The sequence below is a fragment of the Tachypleus tridentatus genome, chromosome 13, assembly GCF_004210375.1.
Source record: "Tachypleus tridentatus isolate NWPU-2018 chromosome 13, ASM421037v1, whole genome shotgun sequence".
Lineage (NCBI taxonomy): Eukaryota > Metazoa > Arthropoda > Merostomata > Xiphosura > Limulidae > Tachypleus > Tachypleus tridentatus.
Genome location: NC_134837.1, coordinates 190,752,979 through 190,778,791, shown reverse-complemented (window position 1 = coordinate 190,778,791; position 25,813 = coordinate 190,752,979). Strand labels below are relative to the sequence as shown.

The window sequence follows — 25,813 nt, the reverse complement described above, 5'->3', positions numbered from 1 at the left end:
AAACGTTTTTAATATTCATATTAATTGTCTCTACTACATATATAAATGAACTTCTAATATGTTTTGGTGCATAAGATAATGTTTATGGAAATCCCATCTTAATGAAGGTGGACAGTAAGCTTCTGTACACATCCTCTAATGTGTACAGTACATACAGTACCTTATCAATACACATATCTAAGTCTCCTTTCTTCTGCACTAAGTTTATTGTACAATAAAACAGAACACATGATTAGAAAAAACACAAAGTAGGCTTCAGTTAAATAAATTTATTTTAGTAACAGAGTAACAGCAACAGTGTGAGTTAGAATCTTATGAAAATTTATAGCAGGAATAATGGATTCCTAAAAAACAGGTAGGGTTTAAAATTTATACTTTTAAATTTTGCTTCCTGAAGAGCAGGTTTGAAAGGGTAGCCTTGAAATAAAAAATGTTGTTTTGTCAGCATACCATGTTAGGAATTTAATACAAAAATGAAAATGAAATATCAACAATAAATATCTGTTACAATTAAAACAATTATGAGTGTTTGAACTGCTATATTTCACAAAGACCCTTCACAACCCACTAATGTTACAGTGCAAGCTTAAGAACATATACTGAATAAACTATTCACCCTGATGATACCAGAATAATTTGGCAAGAAAAATAAATATATACTTGCAATGTTTTGAACATTTTTTTAAAACACTCTAGGTCTAAAGAGAAACCTAAATACCAATGAATATTATAAAAAATTATTTTTCAATTCCATGTATTATCTAAAATAGAATTATGTGTATATTTCCTAAACATCAGCTGACAGTTGGAAAGAATGTATCAAATGTAACTGTACTAATTGTGGGCTTATAACACAGTATTGATACATAGTTTAAAATGCCATTTAAAAAACAAGTACTTAAAGACAGTACCATTCATCTTAATGTCTGGTGACAAACAAAAGTTACTTGATACAAACTATTTTCCTCATAGACTCAACCATTTCTAAAAATTTCCAAGTTCCATTAAATAAATTAGCCATGAATTGTAATTTCTTATGAAACACATACATAAGCTAGATATAACATAAAAAACAGATATATAGTTTTAAATACTTGAGATGTTATAACAGTTTCTAAGGGCACTAACTCTAGTGTGAGATGAGGATATCAGGTTGAAAATCATAAAAAAAAATTAGTTTATTCTTTGACTTGGAGTGATTATTATGATAAGTTAATGTTTAATTTCAACACCTGGTCTATTGGTTCACTGAGACAATTCCAGATGGATGAAAACACAGATAAGTTCAAACAATATACTTCTAAGATAGCAACTCTTTAAGTTACAATTGTTAAGATAGTTTTAAAAAAATATTGTATTTTAGGTGGCCCTATATTCCAAGATTTTCAATATTTATTTTCTGAACCACTACTCTGTATTTTTGTTTAATCATATAACAGTCTTGTATTTTTAGAGACCTGTGGCTGAATGTCCGAATACAACAACAACATCGTAACTCCAGGCAATCAGTGGTATCACACCCAGAATGTCATGGCCACCTGCCAGGCAAAGTGTGTACACAATTTAATTTACCAATGACTCAGCTCAGGTGACCTCTAGAGGTGAGATACCCATAGAAAGCACCAATATAAAATATTACTGTTAAGAAATCACCTGTTGTGATGAGACTTGGCTTTGGGGTACCCTTAGCTCATGAGTGTTTCTGAAGTAAATACTCTGAGAAACTTACATACAAAAGATTAAGTTCAAGGCAGAGAAATGTTAATCTTGATTATTATAAGGTTCATCACAATCTAAGGAGTCATTTAACTTTTAGTGTTTGATAATTTTCTGACTAGGAACAAAAATGTGTTGCAAGCAACTTATAAGTATAATTATATTAAATATTTTTTGATTGATTAACTTTTAAACACAGAATATTTATTTTACTATTCTTCAGTGAAGTATTAAACACTGCCATAACAAGATTTAATATACAAGGAAAATCAGAATGTATAGAAAAAAATTGGTAAATAAATAATAACCAATAAGTTATCAACATTTATATACCACCTTTCAACACAGATCACTCTTTTTCTCAGTATAAAAAATAAGCTAAAAGGAAGACAACCTTAAGCAATGGGAAACACATACTCACTGAAATATCATGTTTAGAAACACATTGCACCAAAACTTTCTAGTTAAATTTGTTTTTGTTTGTTTTTGAATTTTGCACAAAGCTACTCAAAGGCTATTTGCACTAGCCCTCCCTAATTTAGCAGTGTAAGACTAGAGGGAAGGCAGCTAGTCATCACTGCCCACTGCCAACTCCTGAGCTACTCTTTAACCAATGAATAGTGGGATTGACCATCACAAAAATGTCCACATGGCTGAAAGGGTGAGCATGTTTGATGTGATGGTGATTCAAAACCACGACCTTCAAACTACATGTTAAGTGCTCTAACCATACTTCTAACCATGCTGGGCCTTTGCTAGTTGAACACACACATGTGGCACTATTACCTACTCACAGTGAAAATCCTTAAACAATCCCCATGTAACTTGGTGTAAAAAACAATTTAGACTAAACGTAATAAGCAGAATTTAAATAGCATATAATTTTTATGTGAAATCATTGAGGTATAAGTTGTATGGAAACAAGTTGAATAATTTTATTTGACAATTTTTATAATTTACTTGCTTATGTAGTTTTCAAAAATGTTTTGAAATTCAGCCATGCTACTTGGACTCAGTAACATTAACAATACTGATCTTTGGTGACATTAAGAAATATTATTACTGTATACATTTCATGTAAATATCAATATCAGTTATGATGATCATGAAACTAATATAAACTTAATTTCCATTTTATTTCTGACTTTGGAACAAAACAAAAACAGGAAGGATCCCTAGCAGTAGAAAATAACATGCACACAACCTTCATTATTAAACTCAAGATACTGAAAATAAATAGTACTGATTTGTAACCTACTTCTGGTAAAACATAATCTCAATCTTATTCCTTAAACACCTAGTTTTAGTGTACTGTTATTATAAATACGTTGGGATAAATTTTAATAAGAGGTACATACTAATAGTTATGGATTTAAGATGTTTTGGGAGTTTCAATATGTTACTTTTATCTCTAGTGGCATATTTAGGTAGGGGATAGAGGGGCTCGATCCTGGGGCTCACGGTCTTAATGAAGGCTCACAAAAATTTTTATTAGACCTTCGGCTCACACAATCTTAAATCTGCCATTGTGCTGGAGGAATATGTTTAAATCAAAAGTTCAGTGTTAGAGATACAAATAAAAAAGCGTAAATTATTGGAACTAAACACATAAACGTGTCCTTGTTATCGGAAAGAACTACTTTTTCTGCATGTTGTTGCTTTCATTTAGAGAAACCAACGGAAGGTCGGTTATTGAAAAGACTGTGAACAAAGTGTTTGTGACACGCAGTGACCCGAATTGTGTGAATAGCCTCAAGGTGTTTGTATGTAGCATAATATGTGAAAATTTTCTTCACTTTATAAATGAAAGAAAATAAATGCACTTTATTTATTCACGCTGAATGCTTTAAATTAACTAAAGTAAACTACAATATAACATGACTGCCTTTTTCCAAAATATAATCTGGCAAAAGACTTCTGGAATTGGATCGTAACCTTAAACAATACATAACTTCAGTCAGTATTTCTTGTTCGCAGCATTCTTTAACATGCCCAGTGAAGATAACTTGATGGTAGTACTCAAATCTTTGTGGAATTACACATATTCTAAGCTATATAAATAATTTAATAAAAAGGTAGAATACAAGACATGATGTCTTTCGTTTTACCTAGATTTCACTGGAAAATCGTTGTTGCGAAACATTTCAAACTTGTCTTCGTAATTACTCGTGTCATTTCGTAAATATTAAACATTAATTAAATGATACATTACGGTATCAGTGATATGTCTTACAGCAAATTTGCCAACACATCACAATTCAATATTATAAGTTTCAACTGAAAACAAGCTTTAGCAAATTCAACGTCACCTATGGGCATAATAAAATTATACTAAAGCAACACTTGATATTTAGTAACAAAATGAAAGCCCATATTAGTAGTATATATAATATGTTGTTTGTTTTTTGTTGGCTTTTTTTTTTAACTTTGCGCAAAGCCACACGAGGGATATCTGTGCTAGCCATTCCTATTTTAGCAGTGTAAGACCAGAAGGAAGGTAGATAGCCATCACTACCCACTGCCAACTCTTGGGGTATTCTTTTACCAACGAGTAGTAGAATTGACCATTATATTATAGTACCCCCACCGCTGAAAGCGCGAGAATCTTTGGTGTGACGGGGATTCGAACCCGCGGCTCTCGGATTACGAGTCGAATGTCTCGACCACCTGGCCATGCCGAGCCCCATAAAATGTGTTCACAGTTTAAAATTCACCAGAAAGGATACAAAGAAATCCCTAACACAAACCTAGTCAATAATAAAAAGTTGTTTTTTGGAATACCGAGTTAAACAGCTTGTCGTAAGGAAGTATTTCAAAGAATCATTAATAGAAGTAATTGTTTATTGTTTCAACATTTACCTTAATTACTAATCTGCTAAAAAGGGTAAATGATAAAATGTTTTAACAAAATTGAATAGTTGTTTATACACGGTTGGTGGCAGATCCTTTGTTCGTAATACGCTTAACAACAGCTGATTTGCATTAGTTGCATTAAAATTTTCGCTAAAACTACATTTCCGTGCCGTAGTTTGTAATTTGGAACTGATAGATTAGAAGAAAGTAAGCCATTGCCAAATATTTGGCTACTCTAGCAATGACTATACCTGTTATTCATATAACAACATGGTCTCAAAAGTATAGAGCATGTTTTTTCTGTTGTGTTTGTTTTTTCAGCAACAGGACGCGAATCATGAATCCTCAAATTGGTGAGTGAAAGCTTACCAATGATCCACATGTGAAGTTTTATGAAACTTTATTGGGCATAAATGTTCCTGAGCAGTTGTAGTCTGCTTTTCATTTTAGTAATATATGCTAACCAGAAACAATTTTATTTTAATTCACTCAATTACAACTTGTTTTGTTCAAGTGAAAGTGTTACAAACACAGATCTAACTGCACTGACAACCTCGTTTATTCTCTCAATATAAAATATGTATTAAACTTCCCTACATTTAAATAAAAACTATGATTTATACTTTTATTTAATCTATCGATGGTTTAACAGAAAGTCTGCGGATTTATAACGCTGAAAGCCGAGGATTGATTCCACAGGATTGGATAAAACATAGAGGTACTTTGCAGTAAAAATTGAAAAAAATAACACACAAAAAACAGTTTTATTTATTTACTTACTCTTTTAAAAATAGTTTCGTTAGACGTTTAAGTAATTATAATCAGACTATAAACCGCATGACATAAGAACACTGCCTAACTGTTAGCTGTACTTAAAAATGTTTACGATTGGTTTCCAGCACGAAGATGTTTATCAGTTCTTGGTAATATGGATGTAGTAACCGCTGTGCTCAGTCTAGCACGCCTACTTACCTCAGTCTAAGTTTTTATGTCACATTTAATATATTTAGAAGTAATAAGAATCAGAATCTGCCAAAACAAATTACAAAGTATTCGACGTTTCAAGTCTCCAAAGAAGCTTGTTCAAATATGGGAGATTAATTTGTTTTAATAAATTAATTTTGTAAGGATCTTTTAAACTATTGATTGCATATTGTATTAAAACATTTAAAAGATATTATTTATATGTTTTTATTTAATGTTTATCAAATTATTTGGAGGGTAAAACAGACAGATCACGCTAAATATCCTGTAATTGTTTGTTTTAAATTTGTGTAGCCAAGCTACACAAGAGCTGTCTGCGCTAGCCGTCCCTAATTTAACAGTGTAAGACTAAAGGGAAGGTAACCAGTCGTCACCACCCACAACCAACTCTTGGACTACTCTTTTACCAACGAATAGCAGGATTAGCCGTCACATTTTAATACCCGCAAAGCTGAAAGGGTGAGCATGTTTGGTGTGATGGGAATTTGAACCCGCGATCCTCAGGTTACAAGTCGAGCACCCTGACCACCTAGCCATGCTAGGCCGTGTCCTGTAATTTAAGTAAGTTACAATTTTCGATGTTATAAGAAGAGTTCTATAAACTTTGGACAATAATAGCTTAGTTTTGAAGATCCGATTGTTACAGCTAATAAATAATAAGTGAGCGCCTCAAATTTCCAATATTAATTTAGATTTCAGAATACTAATTTAATATTGGAGAAATTTTAAAAAATGTTTCAGATTAAAGTGTACTAATAAAAACGATGGTTCTTGGGTATTAATTAAAATTGTTGTACAAAAATGCTTGAATTCATTGTTTCTTTGAAGGTAAACACAAAGCTTCACAATGGGTAACTTTTACTCTGCCCGACCTTCACCCCCAAGATTAATAAAACGCAGTTTTGAGGGTTGTAAGCCCTTAGACATATCGTTCTACCATTAAGATAGATGGTGGATTTACGAAATTTCTTAATGTGTTGATCCTGTTAATCCACGAGGTTGCTATCCTATAAGTTCACAGAAAAAAATTTTGTTTGTTTAAAATTAATTACAAAGGTACACAACGAGTTATTTTTTCTCAGCTCACCCCGGGTATCGAAACGCGATTTCTAGCAATGTGTTTGTAGAAGTCAAGCTACACGAGGGGCAAGCCGTACTCTGCCCACCACGGGTATCAAAACCCGATTTCTGGCGTTGTAAGTCCACAGACATACCGCTGTACTATTGGGGCTATCCAGTTGGAAAGGGACATTATGAATAATAATTCATTTGTAACCCCATCACCACACTTTTTATGTTTTTGTTACATAAGCCCATATATACAAAAATAAACAACAACAATAAAAATACCAGAACAAACAGGTCGGCAACAGTTTCGTTCCTAGAGCACTTCCACGAAAAAACTTCTTAATAAAAATGAGAGTTAGTTCTGGCTACTTGTAGCCGCAGCTTTGGCAGGATGCATAAATCAATTGAACACTTACGATTAAAAAAAACCAAACAAATTCCTAAAATTATTTTCTATATATTTTTTGAAATAAAAACCGTTAAAAGTATTAGTCAATTCAACAAACGAGAAAAAGTACCACAGAGGGAGGAAATTAAAACATGACTAATGACTAACATAAGTGTGACTTACATATGAACCTTTCAAAACTTTATATAAAAAAACACACCAAAAAACAAGCTTGCAACCGCAGGGGGAAAAAAAAAGGACACGAATCCCACACCACAAACGGGAAAGATTGCAACTATTTCCAGCTGTTTAGCTAACTTCCGTATGGTAAAATTGAACGTGATACTTACAGACAACGAAACAAAACTTGTTTAAAAAAATAAATACAGGTGCTGTAGAAAAAGTAAAACTTAATTGTCACAAACAACGATAATCAGTTGTTTTCGGTTTGTCCGTATATCTTGAAGTCCGTGATAAACCGCAGTAAATGGAACAAACAGGTAGAACATACTTCAAAGAAAGTTTACTCGTTAAACAAACGATTATTAGACGACTAGAAATTTGAGATTTCTAAGTCTTCTTGCGTCTTCTTTAGTATCACACATTTTGGTCACTAACTGAAACATAAACGATATTATACTGGTTTATTATTGTTATGTTAAAGCTTGGCAAATTCCATTACGTTGCTGATTAGTCATCACATAACGTTTGTCTTTTAAACTTTACTGTTCTCCCCTCCCTTCTTATAAACACAACTTCTTGACGGATTTCGAATGCACAGCGGGAGACTTTAACTTTTCGGGAGGTCAAACAGCATATGTAATTGGTAAAACTCGACACAGTATGTACAGTAGTTATTTTCAACTATGTATCTTTAATGGGTAAAACTCGACACAGTTTGCACGCTGTAGTTATTTCCAACTGAATAATCTATAAGTTTATTTCGATAACAAACCGCGGAGTTTTCAGATTAATGTTTTTTGTTGTTGTTACATCGGCAGTTGAATAAGCAAAAATTCAAAGTTTCTATAAAAGCAAAACGTTTTTATCAGAAACAGTTAACTAAGCTTGGAAAACGATCAATTGAAGGGTTATTAAAAGAATGATAAACCAGCTATTAATTTAAATTTTTATATTTTTTGCTTCCACCCTCAAAAGTATTCAATATCTGTTAAATCTAAAAAAAAAGTTTAAAATTAAGGTTTTATACAGATCAGTCAGAAGAAAAGTAACAAATGATGTTTATCGTTAAAAAAGATTATTTTAAGGTTTATTCATAAAGAAATGAGATATTATTACGTCACAGTGAGAGACGTTATTGCTCTGAGAGTCATCCAACATCTTCCTTTGATTTTGTTAACTGTGCAAATAAATATTTTAAAACAACTTTTAAATCTTTCGAATTGTAATTTTACTTTATCGTGTATGTGAGTACTTAGGCTGTGTGATGAAACATGAAGGATTTTTTGGAAACACATAGCTCTTCATGCTCTATATATCACACGTCATCAAGAAGCGCGAGCAGCTTCCCGCTTCTTCATCAGCAAGTAGGCGTGGCAGCCTCGTGAAGGGAACCATACAAGGTACTACTGCATTACTGAACACAAACTGCGTAAACAAACACCGTACAAACAAGACTATTACACCAGATAGGTCTTAAACACAGTTATTTTACGGTAATACACTTAAACCCTAAAGCTCTTGTACTTAATGTCATTATTGCATTTATATAAAAATAAAAGTAGTTTGGGAAGAATAAGTTAGTTTCCTGCATTCCGCTTTAGAAACTACATTAGCAGTTCTATATAAAGCGGGGAAAACTACCCCTAAAAAAACGACCTTTGATTGCTTCTCCCCAAGTTGAAACAAACAGAAAATTCCATTACAAAATTAATCAAAATGTTAGATACTGCAATGCTCCAGCGAACTGTATAGTAACCTGTATAATAGTATCTTGTTGTAATAGTTAATAATCCATTATTCTACACCAATACACTTTACTGCCTGCTTAAAATGTACTTTTGCCTGATTTTGCCATATACTCAGATTGGATAGCCTAGCTATGTCATTACAAACTCGAAAATAATGATCATAATAAGTGACCCACTTCTTCATAACATACTCCAAATGTTTCTCAAACAGTTATCATAAAGTAAGAGAAAATAGATCATTTCCTTGTGAAGTAAGTGGAATTATACCAATAATCTTAAATGTTACCCAATGGAAAGCTGGGGTGTGAAACCAGGTAGATCAAAGGGCTAGTATAAGTTCTGCTGGTATTGTTAACGGGGATCTATTATATATTTTTTAGGTTAACACATTGTGTGTAAAAACAAAACAACAACAAAAGTTAGGTTTATGCGTTTCACTACATAGCTAAAGAAAGGTATCCATGACTCACGGCAAAAGCAAAGATATAAGAATAAGGAACTAGGCCTTGAAATTCCCGATTAGGAGGACAAGTTACCACTCTCAAGAACAGAAAAGCTCAACAGTAAAGTTCTACTTTTACGATTTTACATTTTGTGTGGTAAAATTACGATTTAATTTAAGTTAGCTCAAAAGCAAAATATGTTGTGCCAAGCGAAGCAAGATGAAAAATCTTTTATTTCATTGCTAAAAATCGACATCCTGAAAGTTAGTGCTTTAATACGTATTTGTTAACACTCTAAATCCCATAGCTGTTCTAGCAAAAAACTGTTCAATATGACTTCCTTGGATTTATCGATTGAAAATGAATAAGCCAATTATATTAAAATTTAAGAGTTAGTTATTGTACATAGGAGGACTGCGTTTTTCTGGCAGCGTGTCGCAAACATTGAATCCTTAGATTTATACATCTAGCTAGTTAACGGCCAGGCAGCACTCAACTACTATTGTGAGAAACTATATGACATGACCGTCACCCTTATAATTCACCCATGGCTCCAGAGTGCAAAGTGTGATTTGTCTTAAGGTAACATGACGGCTGCAGTGGACCCACAGATCCTCATCTGGGTGTTCTAACTTCTAGCCCATGCTCAGAGTTAACTTATTAAGATGGAGGAGCAAAATTATATAATATTCAACATACTAGCATATCTTGTGTGAACATGGAGAGTAAGAATACATTTTTACAATAGTAGGAATTAATTATTAGTTTGCTTTGGATTTGTTTTAAGTTTCGCGCAAAGCTACACGAGGGCTATCTGCCCTAGCCGTCCTTAATTTAGCAGTGTAAGACAAGAGGGAAGGCAACTAGTCATCACCACTCACTGTTAACTCTTGGGCTACTCTTTTACCAACGAATAGTGGGATTGATAGTCACATATAACGTCCCCACGGCTGAAAGGGTGAGCATATTTGGTTTGACAGGGATTCGAACCCGTGACCCTCGAGTTCCTTAACCACCTAGCCATGCCAGGCCTTAATTATTAGTAATCGTAGGCGAACAATTTTTAACTTACCTTTCAATTTTTCAACTTTTTTTGCCTCAACACAGAAGCATCTTTTACTGTAGCCACTTAACAGCATCTGTATGATTGTGCTATACATTATATACCTAATCCAAATTTAATATTGTACCTATTGATTATTTTAAGTCCCTATTCAAAACAGATAGACTTAAAATATTCAAATGTTAATTAGAGGAGGTCGAGCTAAATCCAGATCACCCCACAATAAACAATAAGATTTCATCTATGAGAGTTGACAGGTAAGGGGTTTGGACTTCTTGGTATTACGATCTCTGTCCACCATAAAATATGTTCTATGAGGTAGTCCTGGTTACAAATCATTTTCCTGCATCACAGTTTCTTCTGCTGGTTGCTCTTGACAACCTCAATGTACAGTAGAAATTCGCTATAATCTCCCATGGATTTCTGTGCTTTGAAGAACTGAAATGGGTCTTCAGATTTCGTTGTTAACATATGGTCGATATAATTTTGAATTATATATAACAATTTACCATCTTGTGGAGGAGGAACTGGCATGTTAACTGGATGCATTGTTTTGATGGAGCCACATCTTAATTGACGCCCAGTTGGTACAAATATAGTGTGTAGTGTGATGGAGTCCACCTTGGCAATCTTCTGAGCTCTCCGATTGTGCACTTTATCATTATAGGTGCAAATTGAAAACACTATGAATCACTTAGCCAAATATTCACAACACTGTATACAATTATTAAAATGTCATATCATTATGAGGGATACTTTTCCAAACACTTATGTAGTCATAAGCTTTGTACAGCCGAGCATGATCAGGAAGCTAGGGCGCTCGACTCGTAATCTGCGGATCCGAATCTAAGGCCCATCAAACATTCTCGCTCTTTCAGCCATGGGGCATTTTTATGTCACAGTCAATCCCACTATTTATTTGTAAAAGACTACTCCAAGAGTTGGCATTAGGTCGTGATGACTAGTTACCTTCTCTACAGTCGTTCTCTATTAAATTAGGAACAGCTAATACAGATAACCCTTATGTTGTTTTGCACGAAATTCAGGAAAAAAACCCAACTAAACCTATGCTTTGTCTAATATAACGACATGTTTCGATGTGTCACATGACAGATATAGCTTATACAGCTTTGAAAAAAAAGGAAAAAAGAGATCATTTTCCATTCAGCTACATGATTTAGGAAAAACGTATGTCGTTTTCTCAGACATAGATTTGTACAAATTATCTAAGTTACAGTTTCAAGTGCTGTGTTCTTGGATTACAACTATCCTCGGTGTGCAACTGGTAGTTGATAGTAAACTAGTCTGCTTTTTCACCTTACTAGAATTAAGTCTTCCCCCGCTTTACCAATAAGGTACAACAATATAAATCTATGCTCCCTTTTTGGTAAGGTTTTGCACATGCTTTCATGACCGTGAAATAGGGGAAACTTCGTGTCGGAAAAGTCCCGTAATGTGACTCTCTCAGAAAGAGTGAAATAATAAAGCCAAAATAACCTATTTTAATTGAACTGTAAGAAGAGAGTCGGGTCTTTTAACTACAGGAATAGGAAATAAAAACGAAAATAGATTGGATTTTAAAATTGCTATTGTACATTGTGTATAATCCCCTTTATATATGATAGGAAGTATGCCAAGTTTGAAGAATCTTTATTAGTGAGACTTTTGAAAAAGTAACATTTTAGGGTGCAGTGAAGTGTTGCGAGTGCCAAAAAACGGCCGAAAAAAGTGTCTAGGGGAGTGCTTCCTATAAAATATTTAGCTCGATGGAGCAAAATGGTGCATTTCCTGGATAAATGTGATCCTGAATTTAATATAAATCCAGTTGGTCAGTCAACCACAATGCAGCCTAAAAGGCTGTTAATTTAACCAAAATGTGAAAGCGTGACTATAGGCCTAGATATACGAGTTTCACAAGTGTTGGTAACATTGTAGTAATGAAACATTTGTACACATGTATCTTAGAGCGACTGATACGGGTATTAACACTTTTGACGTTTCGACCTTTCTAGGTCATCTTCGGGTTAACTGTTAATACCCATACCAGCCGTTTTGAGATAAATTTTTATTTCAAGTGGGTTTCTCGTCATCAAGGATTCGTACATGTTTTTTTAAAAACCTTAACATCGTTATCATTCGCTTCCGCTGTAAAATATAGTGCTTATTGAAGACTTTATAAAAAAATAAAAAAGGAAGATTACTTCCCTGCACAATTCAACATCTGCTGACTGGTTATTCTGTTTTAGAAATAAAATTTTGTTTATTTACTTTATAATTCCCCGGTATGACAACGATAAGTCTACGAATTTACAACGATAAAATCAGGGGATCTATCCCCCTCGTTGGACACAGCAAATAACCTCATGTGGCTTTGCTTTAAGAAAAACACATAAATATTTACTTCACATTAGCTACACTCGAATGCATGAGGGGAGTGGGTGATGGGGCAGTGCATTAAATTAAATAAGAGGACTAGTATTAATTTATAATTTATTAATCTATAATAAGGCTGATTTAGCAGAAATCTTCAAACAACTTTCTCCTTTGGAGTTTCCTTAATGGCATAAATAAATGCATTTGCCCTGCGTAACGTCAGTCAGCGCGGGTAAGTACACGTACAGCAAACTGGATAACGGAAATGCAACCAGTTTCATTAGTTTTAGCCTGATAAACTATTTCCTCTGCAGTATGTATTCTAAATAGTTGCTTTTAAGGAAATGAGTAAAATATTGACTTAAAACGTTTTATTATGATAAAAATACGATCAGAAGGTTAATTTCCCCTCGCACACAAACCGTATACAGGGTTTGAAATACGTCCATTAATACAAAGCCATCTTTGTCCAGCATCCAAAAGGTCCCTCGCGCGGTGGTTCAGTATAATGGTGGTTTTGAACACGTCATCTGAGAAAGGTCGTACTGTGTTTCGGGGATGGGTGGGTGGGGGGTACATTACTCTTTTTGTAATTCCGTTCTGTGTTTGTTTGTTCGAAAACTAATCACAGTGTATTACAGTGAAATTAGAGCAGCACGTGCAGGGCAGCACTGTAGCTATATATGGCTGTAGTGTACTCTGAGAAGAGTACTGGATTAAGCCATCGTAACACCAGAACTAAATCCAGAGCTTCATCATAATTTACAAATTAAATTGTATTTAAAAGTAGTGTTACTTTACCAGTAAATTCATAAATATAATGGCTAAAAGTGAAAAAAAAAAAGACTGGCCATTATAAATTCTGATATTACCATATTTTTAACTACACCTGGTTGTGTAAGCACGAACATAAAAACGTGTTTACTAACATGTTATAATATAAATTAATAGTTTTCTTTTTTTTCAAATACACCGAGCAAATTCCACAAACTTGAAAACATTCGAGTTATTGGTTAAAGGCGTGTGCACATCTCGCAATTAAGAAAAAACAGAGGACAGAAATATAAACAGTAGGTGTTGAGGAAACCTTGTTCTAAGCGAGTTGTCAACTATAACATAATCAGACCTAGCTGGTTAAAAAGTGGGTATGACATTCCTTTTACTAACATATGTATTAGCTAAGAGCAAAGCATTTACTAAAATAGCCATAAATTTGTGCCATCAAGGTAAAGAATAAGTGAACAACGAGGATTAATAGAAAACAATTTCAAAATTACGAAAAATAAACTTCAATGTTTATAAGGATAGAGAATTAGAAAACATTAACTTAGATTACTTCGTTTCTTATTTAAGTATACATTAATTTATTATCAAAGACCATGTCTGCCAATGTAAATAAATAAAGCGAAAATACATAGTCTGTCTTTAAGGAAAATAATATTAAATAGTATTACCCATCTTATTGATTATTTCGAATAGTTTTTCCTTTATTTGTAGTTAAGTAAAAAATAACACATTGGGCTATCTGTGTTCTTCCAACCACTGGTATCGAAATTCGTTTTCTTGTGTTGTAAGTCCGCAGACATGCCGCTGTGCCGCTGTGGAAGGACGGATATTAAACAGAGATATATACAACTCTCATTTTATTTGGGCTGTTCATATTTCTTACATTTTCGTCATATATATGAAATCTAGCAATCCCACTTCCCTCCCTTATAGATCTCGACTCGTAATCCGAGGGTCGCTGGTTCGAGTCCCCGTCACACCAAACGTGCTAACCCTTTCAGCCGTGTGGGCGTTGTAATGTGATGGTCAATACCACTCACTATTCGTTGGTAAAAGAGTAGTCCAAGTGTTGGCGGTGGATGGTGATGACTAGCTGCCTTCCCTCTAGTCTTACACTGCTAAATGAGACCCGGCTAGCGCAGATAGCCTTCGTGTAGCTTTGTGCGAAACTAAAAACAACAACAAAATAAAACGTTACAGTGTAAAAACGTTTAACTTGGTGAAGAAAGTAGGCTTGCCTTCCTACAACAATATAAAAAAAACCGTTTAACTGCACGTGTTACTCTTCTAGTATTTTTTTTTCATCAAATCTATTTTACTTCGCCATATTACAACTGCTTGTACTAGAACAATGAGTTTCTTGGATAATGAATACCAATAATATTTTAAAAAGTATTTTGATCGCTGTGAGTCCAACCCAGAGTTCCGCAATTGAGTAGAAGACCTTCTGAGACATGATTCAGGACAGATGAAAGTTTTGTATGATTTTTTAGGCATTTCTCATCTGAAATCCACATTAGACCAATGACGAAAAAATGAGTAATAAAACCTGCAGAGCCAAACTAATTCCTGCCATTTTCGTTACGCCTCGAAACTATCGAACCCGTAATTTGTGTTTCTTGAATTTCGCGCAAAGCTACACGAGGGATATCTGTGCTAGCCGTCCCTAATTTAGCAGTGTAAGACAAGAGGGAAGACAGTTAGTCATCATCAACCATCGCCAACTCTTTTACCAACGCACAGTGAGATTGACCGTCACATTATAACGCCCCCACGGCTGTAAAGGCGAGCATGTTTGGTGTGACGAAAATTCGAACCAACGACACTCGAATTACGAGTCGAGTCCATTAATCACCTGGCCTTCGGAGCCTATTATTATGTTAAACTGAATGTCATGTAATAAATAAATTACACAGATCATAGATTTCAAAAGTCGTTGGGAGAATTTTATATTTATGACAGAATTTTTGAAGTCACGTGCTGTGGTTATGTCGTTTAACTTTGTCTTACAGTTATAGGATTATAAAACCATTTGATTCATTATACTAAAGTGATAGCCAACACAAACAAATTAAAATCAATACTATAAAATTACTTTTGTCACTATGAAATAGTAATGAAAAAATCAATATAACTCTGCTTTCTGAAACACGTGGAACTAAACTCTGCTTTCTGAAACATGTGGAACTAAACTCTGTCGTTTTAAATTCGTCAAATAATTAACTTACTTTCCTTGTGTAGCTTGTTTCAATAATCGATGTAGTACTTTTCACAGTCTAATCAATACGTGTAACTACTTCCTACTATAAAATACATAATGCGTAATTAACTCTCGATCTAAACTTTTGCTTTAACAACGTAGTTTGTAGACACATCTTAGAAGATGATTCACAGCATCCTTTAAGATGCTGTAGGTTTACAAGAGGTTACAGCTTTGAAAGGTATCTCTATTACCATTCTATACTTACATATTAGAAAAAGAAATGCTCTCACACTTATCACCTAGATTATTTAAACTAGACACTGATTTGTTAGTAAGCGGCCAAATATGGCAGGTCAAAATTTGACGTTTAAAATATTGACTAGTGTGATCAAGCAGCTGATTGGTTATTTTGATCAATATAGCTGCCAAACTTCTGCTTAACTAAGACTTTTAGGCCCGGTATGGCCAGACGGTTAAAAGCACTTGACTTGCAATCTGAGGATCATGGGTTCGAATCCTTGTCGCACCAAACATGCTCACCCTTTCAGTCGTTGGGGCTCTATAATGTTTCGATCATTCCCACTATTCGTTGGTAAAAGAGGAGCCCAATAGTTGGAGGTGGGTGATGATGACTAGATGGCTTCCTTCTAGTCTTACACTGCTAAATTAGGGACGGCTAGTGCAGATAGCCCTCGTGTAGCTTTGAGCTAAATTCAAAACAAACACAAAACTAAAAGTTATTATTTATAGAAAGAAACAAATTGAATCAATTGTTTCTTTTCTTTTGTGAAACAGTTACCAAAATTAACTACCTAACTAAGAAATATTTACCTAAATAAATAAATATGTGTGCTAAAAACGTTTATGAGATGGCGTACCGATGCAAACAATAACAGCAAAAAAATAAAACTTGTTTGCTGTCAAAGAACTACATAACTTAGTTCCATATTTACCAAAATGACCGGAAATGATTTGGCCTATTTCTTGATAGTGTAAAATTAATGTGTTTATTTGATGAATTATAACTTATATTGAATAAAATTACCCTCAGTTTTATATGTATAAAATACCTGAAAAACACCTCGTTCTTCAATACACGTTTGTTTCTTTATTTCATCTTGCCAGAGGTTATAAAACAGTACACCTGAGAAAGTACTTTAATTAACACTGAAACAACGGTTGGATGATTTAATCTGAAAACTATTGTAAAGAGTTGAAATATTAAACCAGAGAAAATATTGTTCTTTTAGTGAGATAAATTTATTTACAGATCTGTGGCTGAGATTTAAAACAAAAAGGATCGAAAACAAGGCTGTTGAAACAGTAACAATTTCACAACTGTATAATTGCAAATATAAAATAATACCACAACTACATTACTGTCTACTTGTAAATATAAAACAGCACTACAATTACACTACTGTCTACTTGTAAATATAAAACAGTATCACAACTACACTACTGTCTAACTGTAAATATAAAACAGTATCCCAGCTACATTACTGTCTCACTGTAAGTATAAAACATTATCACAACTACACTACTGTCTAACTGTAAATATAAAACAGTATCACAGCTACACTACTGTCAAACTGTAAATATAAAACAGTATCACAACTACACTACTGTCTAGCTGAAAATATAAAACAGTATCACAGCTACATTACTGTCTCACTGTAAGTATAAAACATTATCACAACTACACTACTGTCTAACTGTAAATATAAAACAGTATCACAGCTACACTACTATCAAGCTGTAAATATAAAACAGTGTCACAGCTACACTACTGTCTCACTGTAAATATAAAACAGTATCACAATTACACTACTGTCAAGCTGTAAATATAAAACAGTATCACAGCTACATTACTGTCTCACTGTAAATATAAAACAGTATCACAACTACACTACTGTCAAGCTGTAAATATAAAATAGTATCACAACTACACTACTGTCTAGATGTAAATATAAAACAGTATCACAGCTACATTACTGTCTCACTGTAAATATAAAACAGTATCACAGCTACACTACTGTCTAGCTGTGAATATAAAACAGTATCACAGCTACATTACTGTCTCACTGTAAATATAAAACAGTATCACAACTACACTACTGTCAAGCTGTAAATATAAAACAGTGTCACAGCTACATTACTGTCTCACTGTAAATATAAAACAGTATCACAACTACACTACTGTCAAGCTGTAAATATAAAATAGTATCACAACTACACTACAGTCTAGATGTAAATATAAAACAGTATCACAGCTACATTACTGTCTCACTGTAAATATAAAACAGTATTACAACTACGCTACTGTCAAGCTGTAAATATAAAATATTATCACAACTACACTACTGTCTAGTTGTAAATATAAGACAGTATCAAAGCTACATTACTGTCTCACTGTAAATATAAAACAGTATCACAACTACGCTACTGTCAAGCTGTAAATATAAAATAGTATCACAACTACACTACTGTCTAGCTGTAAATATAAGACAGTATCACAGCTACGTTACTGTCTCACTGTAAATATAAAACAGTATCACAACTACACTACTGTCTAGCTATAAATATAAAATAGTATCACACAACACTACTGTCTCATTGTAATTTTGTTATAAATCTTCTCACAAGGCATTCATTAATTCCATTATAATGATTGTAGGAAGCATCTAAAATTCTGTAAAATAACTATGTTGTTGTAAACAAACTCATATTTTTAAGCAACCCCTCCACTGGCTCAGCGGCATGTCTACAGGCTTACGACTATAAAAATTGTATTTCAGTGCTGTGGTCAGAGCATAGACATGCCTTTGTGTAGCTTTGCGCTTAAGAACACCGAAACGAAACCATATTTTGATTATATAATGTCTTCCATGAACTCTACTATGATCATACCTACATTAACCAATACATATATTCTCTGCAAATGCAAATTTAATAACTTGTATACGATACAGACGCTAGCGGAACATTCTAGAAGATAAGAAAAAAATTATATAATGTTGAATACTAAACTCTAATAATAAACAGGAAACGTAACATTTACAGAGGTCCCTAAGAGATCCAGGAAACTAGGAAAAAAGACAACTACTTTTTATACATTTGTGGAACACATAGGGAAGCTTGAGAAATTTGATACAGCTGTGAGACGTACAAGCTCGACATACGTTACACGTAACTGATTGGAAATGGCCCGAGGAGCATTTGCAGTTCAAGGAACCAAGTTTTGTTCGACCAAATACAAAATTTTATCAGTTTTACTTATACATACTATAACTGTTATATGTATCTCTTTCAACAGACACCGTAGTACCTCATTTAAACACCAGGAGGTTATTAAATAGACTAGCTACTTTCTGCTACAATGATGTTGGTAAAACACCTGAAACTATGTCACTGAAGCGTGATAGAAAACAGTTGGTGAGACACACCTGACATTAAAATTCTCGTTCCTCGTACAATTTAGTTGTGATAAGACAAACTAAAACTACTGATGCATAGGGTATCTGAAAATAAAATTACGATTCTTGTACACATTTCAGACGGTAAAAATCCAATGTAATCTCATTATCATAGGGCATACAAAGAAACATATCAATCAACTTCTATTATGTTGTCACTGCTGAACAACGTTTAGTGGATATGAATTTCAGGTGCGTTTTTTTTAACGCGAGGACAATTACATTTTACTCATTCTGTGCTATTTGGTGTTTTTTTTTATATCATATACTGGTCGGTGTTTATAGAAATACTAGATAATACAAAATCATTCCGAACTAGCCTCAGATCACAAATACACGATATGATACAGAACCATTCCGAACTAGCCTCAGAACACAAATACGCTATATGATACAAAACCAATCCGAACTAGCCTCAGAACACAAATACGCTATATGATACAGAACCAATCCGAACTAGCCTCAGATCACAAATACGCTATATGATACAGAACCAACGTCAATGGCGCTACTTTTAACGTGATATACAAGTTTTGCAGTAAATCGATATTTATATAGAGAAGCATATTTTGTTATTTATGTAATAAATCATTCTCGTAAGTACCATTTCACCAACAAAGGAAAAATCAGCGCGCGAATATATACAGGAAACGGTAACTAGGCACGTGCGGATGGGAAAGCGTAGCCAGAAAACAAGGTGACTGATCATTACTGTTAAAACAGTAACGAACGTACTACCGGACCGGAAACAATTTAGGGATTAGATGTGGCTACTGCAGACGCGAAAACATAAAACAAATTATTAACGCTTTCGTTTTTCCTGTGTAGTATAATACAGCAGACCTTCATCAAATACTTTAATTTCACGACTGGTCCTTTTTCGAAGCACAAAACTGATAAATATAAAGACAGTTGAAATCGACTGAATTAGTTCATTTCAGAGCAATAATATATTCAACCGTATCCTAGATTAACCAACTGTACAATCGCTTTTACCAGGGACGTGCGGTGATTTGTTCTAATGGGAAAGCAAAAGTATACAAGGTGAATTATAAAAAAACAATATGTACAGGATGTCCAATAAATATAACATTAATTACTTGTAGTCATTAATCATATTTAATATTAAGTACTTCCGATTAAACACAAGAGATATTCGGTTACTTACTTCATTTCATTAATTAATTAATTAATTCCATCCTTCTTTCCTTTTGACTGAATAAATTTATTATATCTTCATGGAAACTATCAGTATTTATTTCCGGGTTTTTCTGGCATGTCAAATATAATCCAGAAAGACCCGGAAATAATGGATCATATTTCTTGCGCAAATTTACCAATTCCATAGAATTACCTCTGTTAATAGACTCTAGTGGTTCATTACGACCTCCAAATGATAACTGTTGTTCATCCAAATATCAAACTACGTCCGTTAATCTTTTTAAAATGTCTCTATTCAACTTCACCTTTTCAGTGTTCATTTGCACAATTATTTTATGTTGGATGTTTAGTTTGAATTTAATCCATGATTTTTCAAATCTAGCTAGGCCTACAATTGAAAATATATGACTGGAAGAATGTTCATGTCTTTTAATTGTCTTATACATATTATTTAAATGCGCTTGAGTTTCATGTCCCAGATTCACTGTAAAATAATAAACACGACCATCAGAAACGTTGACAAGCATTTAATCAAGATGTTCTGCCATATTAGTTTCCACTGAATTATCGAACACACCGCTTTGTTCTTCCAGTCAGCCTTAGAGCTGACGTCATTCTACCATACCTGACGATGCTTTCTTTATCATTAAAACTCTGTGTACCAAACTTATTCGCTAATAAGCTTTCAATAATACAGTTATATTTTTTCTATTATCCTTTGAATCCTATTCAAATCTGAAGGGTGACACTTCACAAAATATTATGCGTACAAAAAATAACTAGCATTTAATACAATGTCCGAAGCACCTGCACATCACGTGAAATCATAGAGGTAACAAACAACTACGAGTGCAAGGTGGAGGTCATGAAAAAACACGTTTCCAAATTTCGCAGGAAAATTAGTTATAAATGATTATTTCTTCTTATTATATTTGATTTGTTTATTGTACGTTTTAATTTATAAAATATTAATTACGAAACGCTAACATACTTATAAATGATTCGTTTCTGTTAAATTTGTTAGTGATTTAAATAATTTAATATATACACTATAAACTGTCAATTTATGTTTGTATTTTGAAGAAAGTTTAATTGGTAATTGTTCCTTTTATCCTTCAGAAGAAGCCTATATAACATCCAAGAAATGTTGTTTTTAATATAAGTAAACCCGCTATAGCCAGGTGGTTAAGGCACTCGACTCGTAATGCGAGGGTCGCGGGTTCGAATCCCCGTTACACCAAACATGCTTGCTCTTTCAGTCGTGGGGGCGTTATAATGTGATGGTCAATCCCACTATTCGTTGGTAAAAGAGTAGTCCAAGAGTTGGCGGTGGGTGGTGATGACTAGCTGCCTTCCTTTTAATCTTACACTTCTAAATTAGGGACGGCTAGCGCAGATAGCTCTCGTGTAGCTTTGCGCGAAATTCAAAACAAACTAATACACGTATACATTTGATATTTATTTATTCAAAAAATTATTCATCTAAGGAGCATTTTATAGTTTAAAGAACATATTGTGCAACAAAAATGTTTTTAGTTAGAAATAAAACTTTTTCTGTTAGGAAAAAAAACTGAACTCAAAAAAGGATGTATTATGCGAATTGCGGTCTAGGTTCTTCCCAATAGTGCTTTCGTCCGTACAAGATGATAACTGATTACGGACGGTATAGGAGAGTGTTTCCGTACGAATCAGTTGCAAGTACATAACGCCATATTTAGCTGATACTTAAAAATTATCTTTCTTTAACACATATTGGGAAAACACTGCTTCCCTTGCTTTCAAGGACTGCACGCCTTTGACTTTTACCTCCCCCCCCCACATACACATACCCTGTACACACATACGTGCAGCAGAATCACATATACATATATTATGAGGTTTGTGTACACACACACATATATATAGTTTGGTTTGAAGTTTGCACAAAGTCATACAGGGGATATCTACGCCAGCCATCCCTAATTTTGCAGCAATAGATTAAAGGGAAGGTAATTAATCAATACTATCTAACAGTACTTTTTGCCAACGAATAATGGAGTTTGACCATCATAATACTTCCACGGCTGAAAGGGCGAGGATGTTCGGTGACGGGATTCGAACCCATAACCTGAAGATTATCGGTTGATCGTTCTTAACCACAAAGGTCGTGCTTGGACACACATATATAAGTACTGACAAAATATAATACCCATCATAAATATAATCTAGTCATTAATTTACGAGACATGAAACCCTCATTATCTCAATGGAAAGTCTTAAGGCTTATAACGTTAAACACCGGGTTTTGATACCCGTGATGAGAACTGTACAGATATTTCATTGCACTTAAAAGCAAACAAACAAGACTTGATAAACATTCACTACAAAGTTTCTTACGTATATACCATATGTACAATAACCTCCAGTCATATGTTAAATACATACCAACAATGAATAAAGAAAAATAATGTAAATCTAACAATGACAGCACATGTATCAAACACATAATAAAGTTGATTATATGTAACCAGTCAGATATCAAAGGTTTAACTACTAATGAAGGATGTATGAAAGATACAGAAATCATATAACAAATATATACCAAGAATTGCCAGTCAAACGTATAGCATAAACCTAACAATGACAATATATGTATGAAACACATAACAAACTTATATGTATGTAACCAAACAGATATCAAAGGCTTAAAAACTAATGAAAGATGTATGAAAAATATACAAATCATATAACAGATACATGGTAGAAATGACTAGTCAAATGTATGACGTAAACTTAATGATGACTATTCAAAGTTCAAATATACAAAGAATGACTAGTCATATATTAACAATGCCTTCTCATATGCAACAGTGATCGATTGAATACACAACATAGAATCGTTATTGTTATTTTGAATTAAGCACAAAGCTACACAATGGGCTATCTGTGCTCTGCCCACCACGAGTATCGAAACCCGGTTTTTAGCGTTGTAAGTCCGCAGACATACCGCTGAGCCATTGGGGGGCAACATAGAATCAACAATGACTAATCGTGTATATGCATATATATATTAATAATTAATATCAAAGTAAACATAAATAATTACTACCCAAAGATGAAACCTTTTTTGTATCTCAGACTCCCTCTGGCGAGAAGAACTGGAATATGAAACAAACACACACACACACATATCTATTATAAAGCTTCAGAACCATATGCTAAAATTAATATACAAATGAGCCAGGAGCTGGCTGGAAAGGTCACTTAGTGACCTGACAATTAGAGCATGCCATCAGTGTTCAGTTTCTCCGAGCGATTATATAAACATTTACGTTGAGTTATATTGTCTTTATCAAAAAGTCCATCTGATGGATTTGAAATTAATTTTAGTGATGACTTCAAACTGTTCTTTAGTTTTCTCTGACGAAAGGTTCGTGGCTTCAAAACAAAGTACTATCATTAAGAAGGTTGAGTCCAGTTGTAACGGCGTGTAGGTAAATATTCTAATTAGTCACTATGAAACAGTTGTTAAACGAGTAACGCGAAAAGTTTTTATTTCCGTAACCAACGCGTTCGATAAAACGAAGAAATAAGACTTTAAATTTCGTTAAGCTATTTATTAAACTACAGAACATGTTTCTTTAATATTGTAGTGTTCTGGCAAACATACTTCCAATAACGTTAACACCATAATCTTCAGTAAGTCATTAACCGTTTTATACCAAGGAGAACACTACAACAACCATTGATATTTGTTAAACAGGAACCAGATTTTCTTTTTTATCTTTAGTTCTTTTTCTTTTAGTGAATGAAATAAGACACACACTTATGTCTACAAAATATCTAAATATAACCACATTACCGTTTTAACGCAGCATAATAAATTGGGCCTGGACTTCCCCAAAACAAGAAACTGGAGTGGGCATCGACGCTAGCTGGACTTGCACTTAGTTTTGACTTACCAAACGGAAAGGGGAACAGCGAAGCCATATCTAACAAATACGTAAACATATTTTATTCCCCGAATTTTTACACAAACTGAGACATATCATGGTTACTTTACGGTAACATATCAGACGCGATCAACAACACGACACCTCCATATCGCAAGCCAACTCTTCTGAGGCAGCTGCTGCAGTTTCCCGTGTTGTTACACGCGCACGCACAGACAAGCTGTCAGACTCACCGACAAAGCACGCTCACCACAAAGCTCTTTTCCCTCCTACGTTGACCGTTATCAGCTAGGTCTAGAGGCGTCTGACGCAGCCAGCGTAGTTGCAAGTTCCACACCCGAAAACACAACGCGTGGGACTAGTTCACCAGAATCGACCTGAAGCAGGTGCTGGACGAGCTAGTAAGAGAACCGTTTGATCGGGTCTTCTAATAAAAGAAATAATCTGCAAAGCCTCAACTCACAAGTTCATTTAAAAACTGTAGATTCAATAGAACTTTATTGTTTCTAGTATTTTTGTTTTATTTTGCTTATTTATATACCTTCATATAACATCTGTTTCGTATCGTTTTCAGGATATTAAATGTGCTCACGTTTCTCTCATGTTGGATGACGTACTGAACAAGGCTTCACTTCGGAGTTTCTAAGTAGTCACATTATAAGTAAAAATATAACAGCCAAGATTTATCGAAACGCTTTTAGAATTTTAGAAGTTTCATCGGACATATAAGTTTCCACAAACTGGCTTCATATTCCGACTTTGAAAATGTTCTCATTTTGAAGCTGTTACATCTTCACATTGCGTTTCAAAGTATGAATTTTCAAATACATTGTACAGTTTTATTTTACAGGTAACTAATTTCAACTTGATGATATTTTATAATGACGAAAAAAAAATCTTTGAAATTATTGTTCTTTCAAAAGGAACAAATTAGAAAAAAAATGCTTTGATTTGTCTTGATGTGTTATTCGAGATAATGGCACGTATCTTTTATCTTCAAATTATACCTGTTTTGTAACATGGTACGTTTTTATTACTGTGTATATTTTTCCTGTTTTTTTTCTAATTATTATATTTTAGTATTGCTCTTTTCTTTTTGTGTAATCTTCACAGCGATATGTTTGCGGGCTTATAAAGCTAGAATCCAGGATTTGAATACCCGTAGTGGTTAGTGTGCAGATAGTCCATCGTGTTGGTTTGAGCTTAACTTCAAACTTTCGTGTGAAGTTTTTGGGTCTTTATTCTATGCGTGATATATGTTTGACTGTTCTTTGATTATGAGACCCCTAGCGGAGGAGTTTGTAATAGAAAGCGTGAAAAAAAATGTTGGAATAGACTCACACTTACGGAATAAGATAAAATATTTTGATAATTAGAAAAATAATGGACGTTCAAAATGTTAGCACTCTCAGTTTGATGTGTGTGTGCTCATTTCA

General features: G+C 33.9%; 1 protein-coding gene across 1 annotated transcript in view; it reads right to left on the bottom strand.

Moving 5' to 3' along the window:
- The window catches only part of LOC143240917 (focal adhesion kinase 1-like), a 68,206-nt gene extending 43,523 nt beyond the window's left edge, over nucleotides 1-24,683 (bottom strand). The window contains exon 1 of the mRNA XM_076484164.1: nucleotides 24,287-24,683. Within this exon, the coding sequence (XP_076340279.1) occupies nucleotides 24,287-24,435 (149 nt within the window). The 5' untranslated portion in view covers nucleotides 24,436-24,683. The remainder of the gene's footprint in view (nucleotides 1-24,286) is intronic.
- Nucleotides 24,684-25,813: the final 1,130 nt, after the last annotated feature.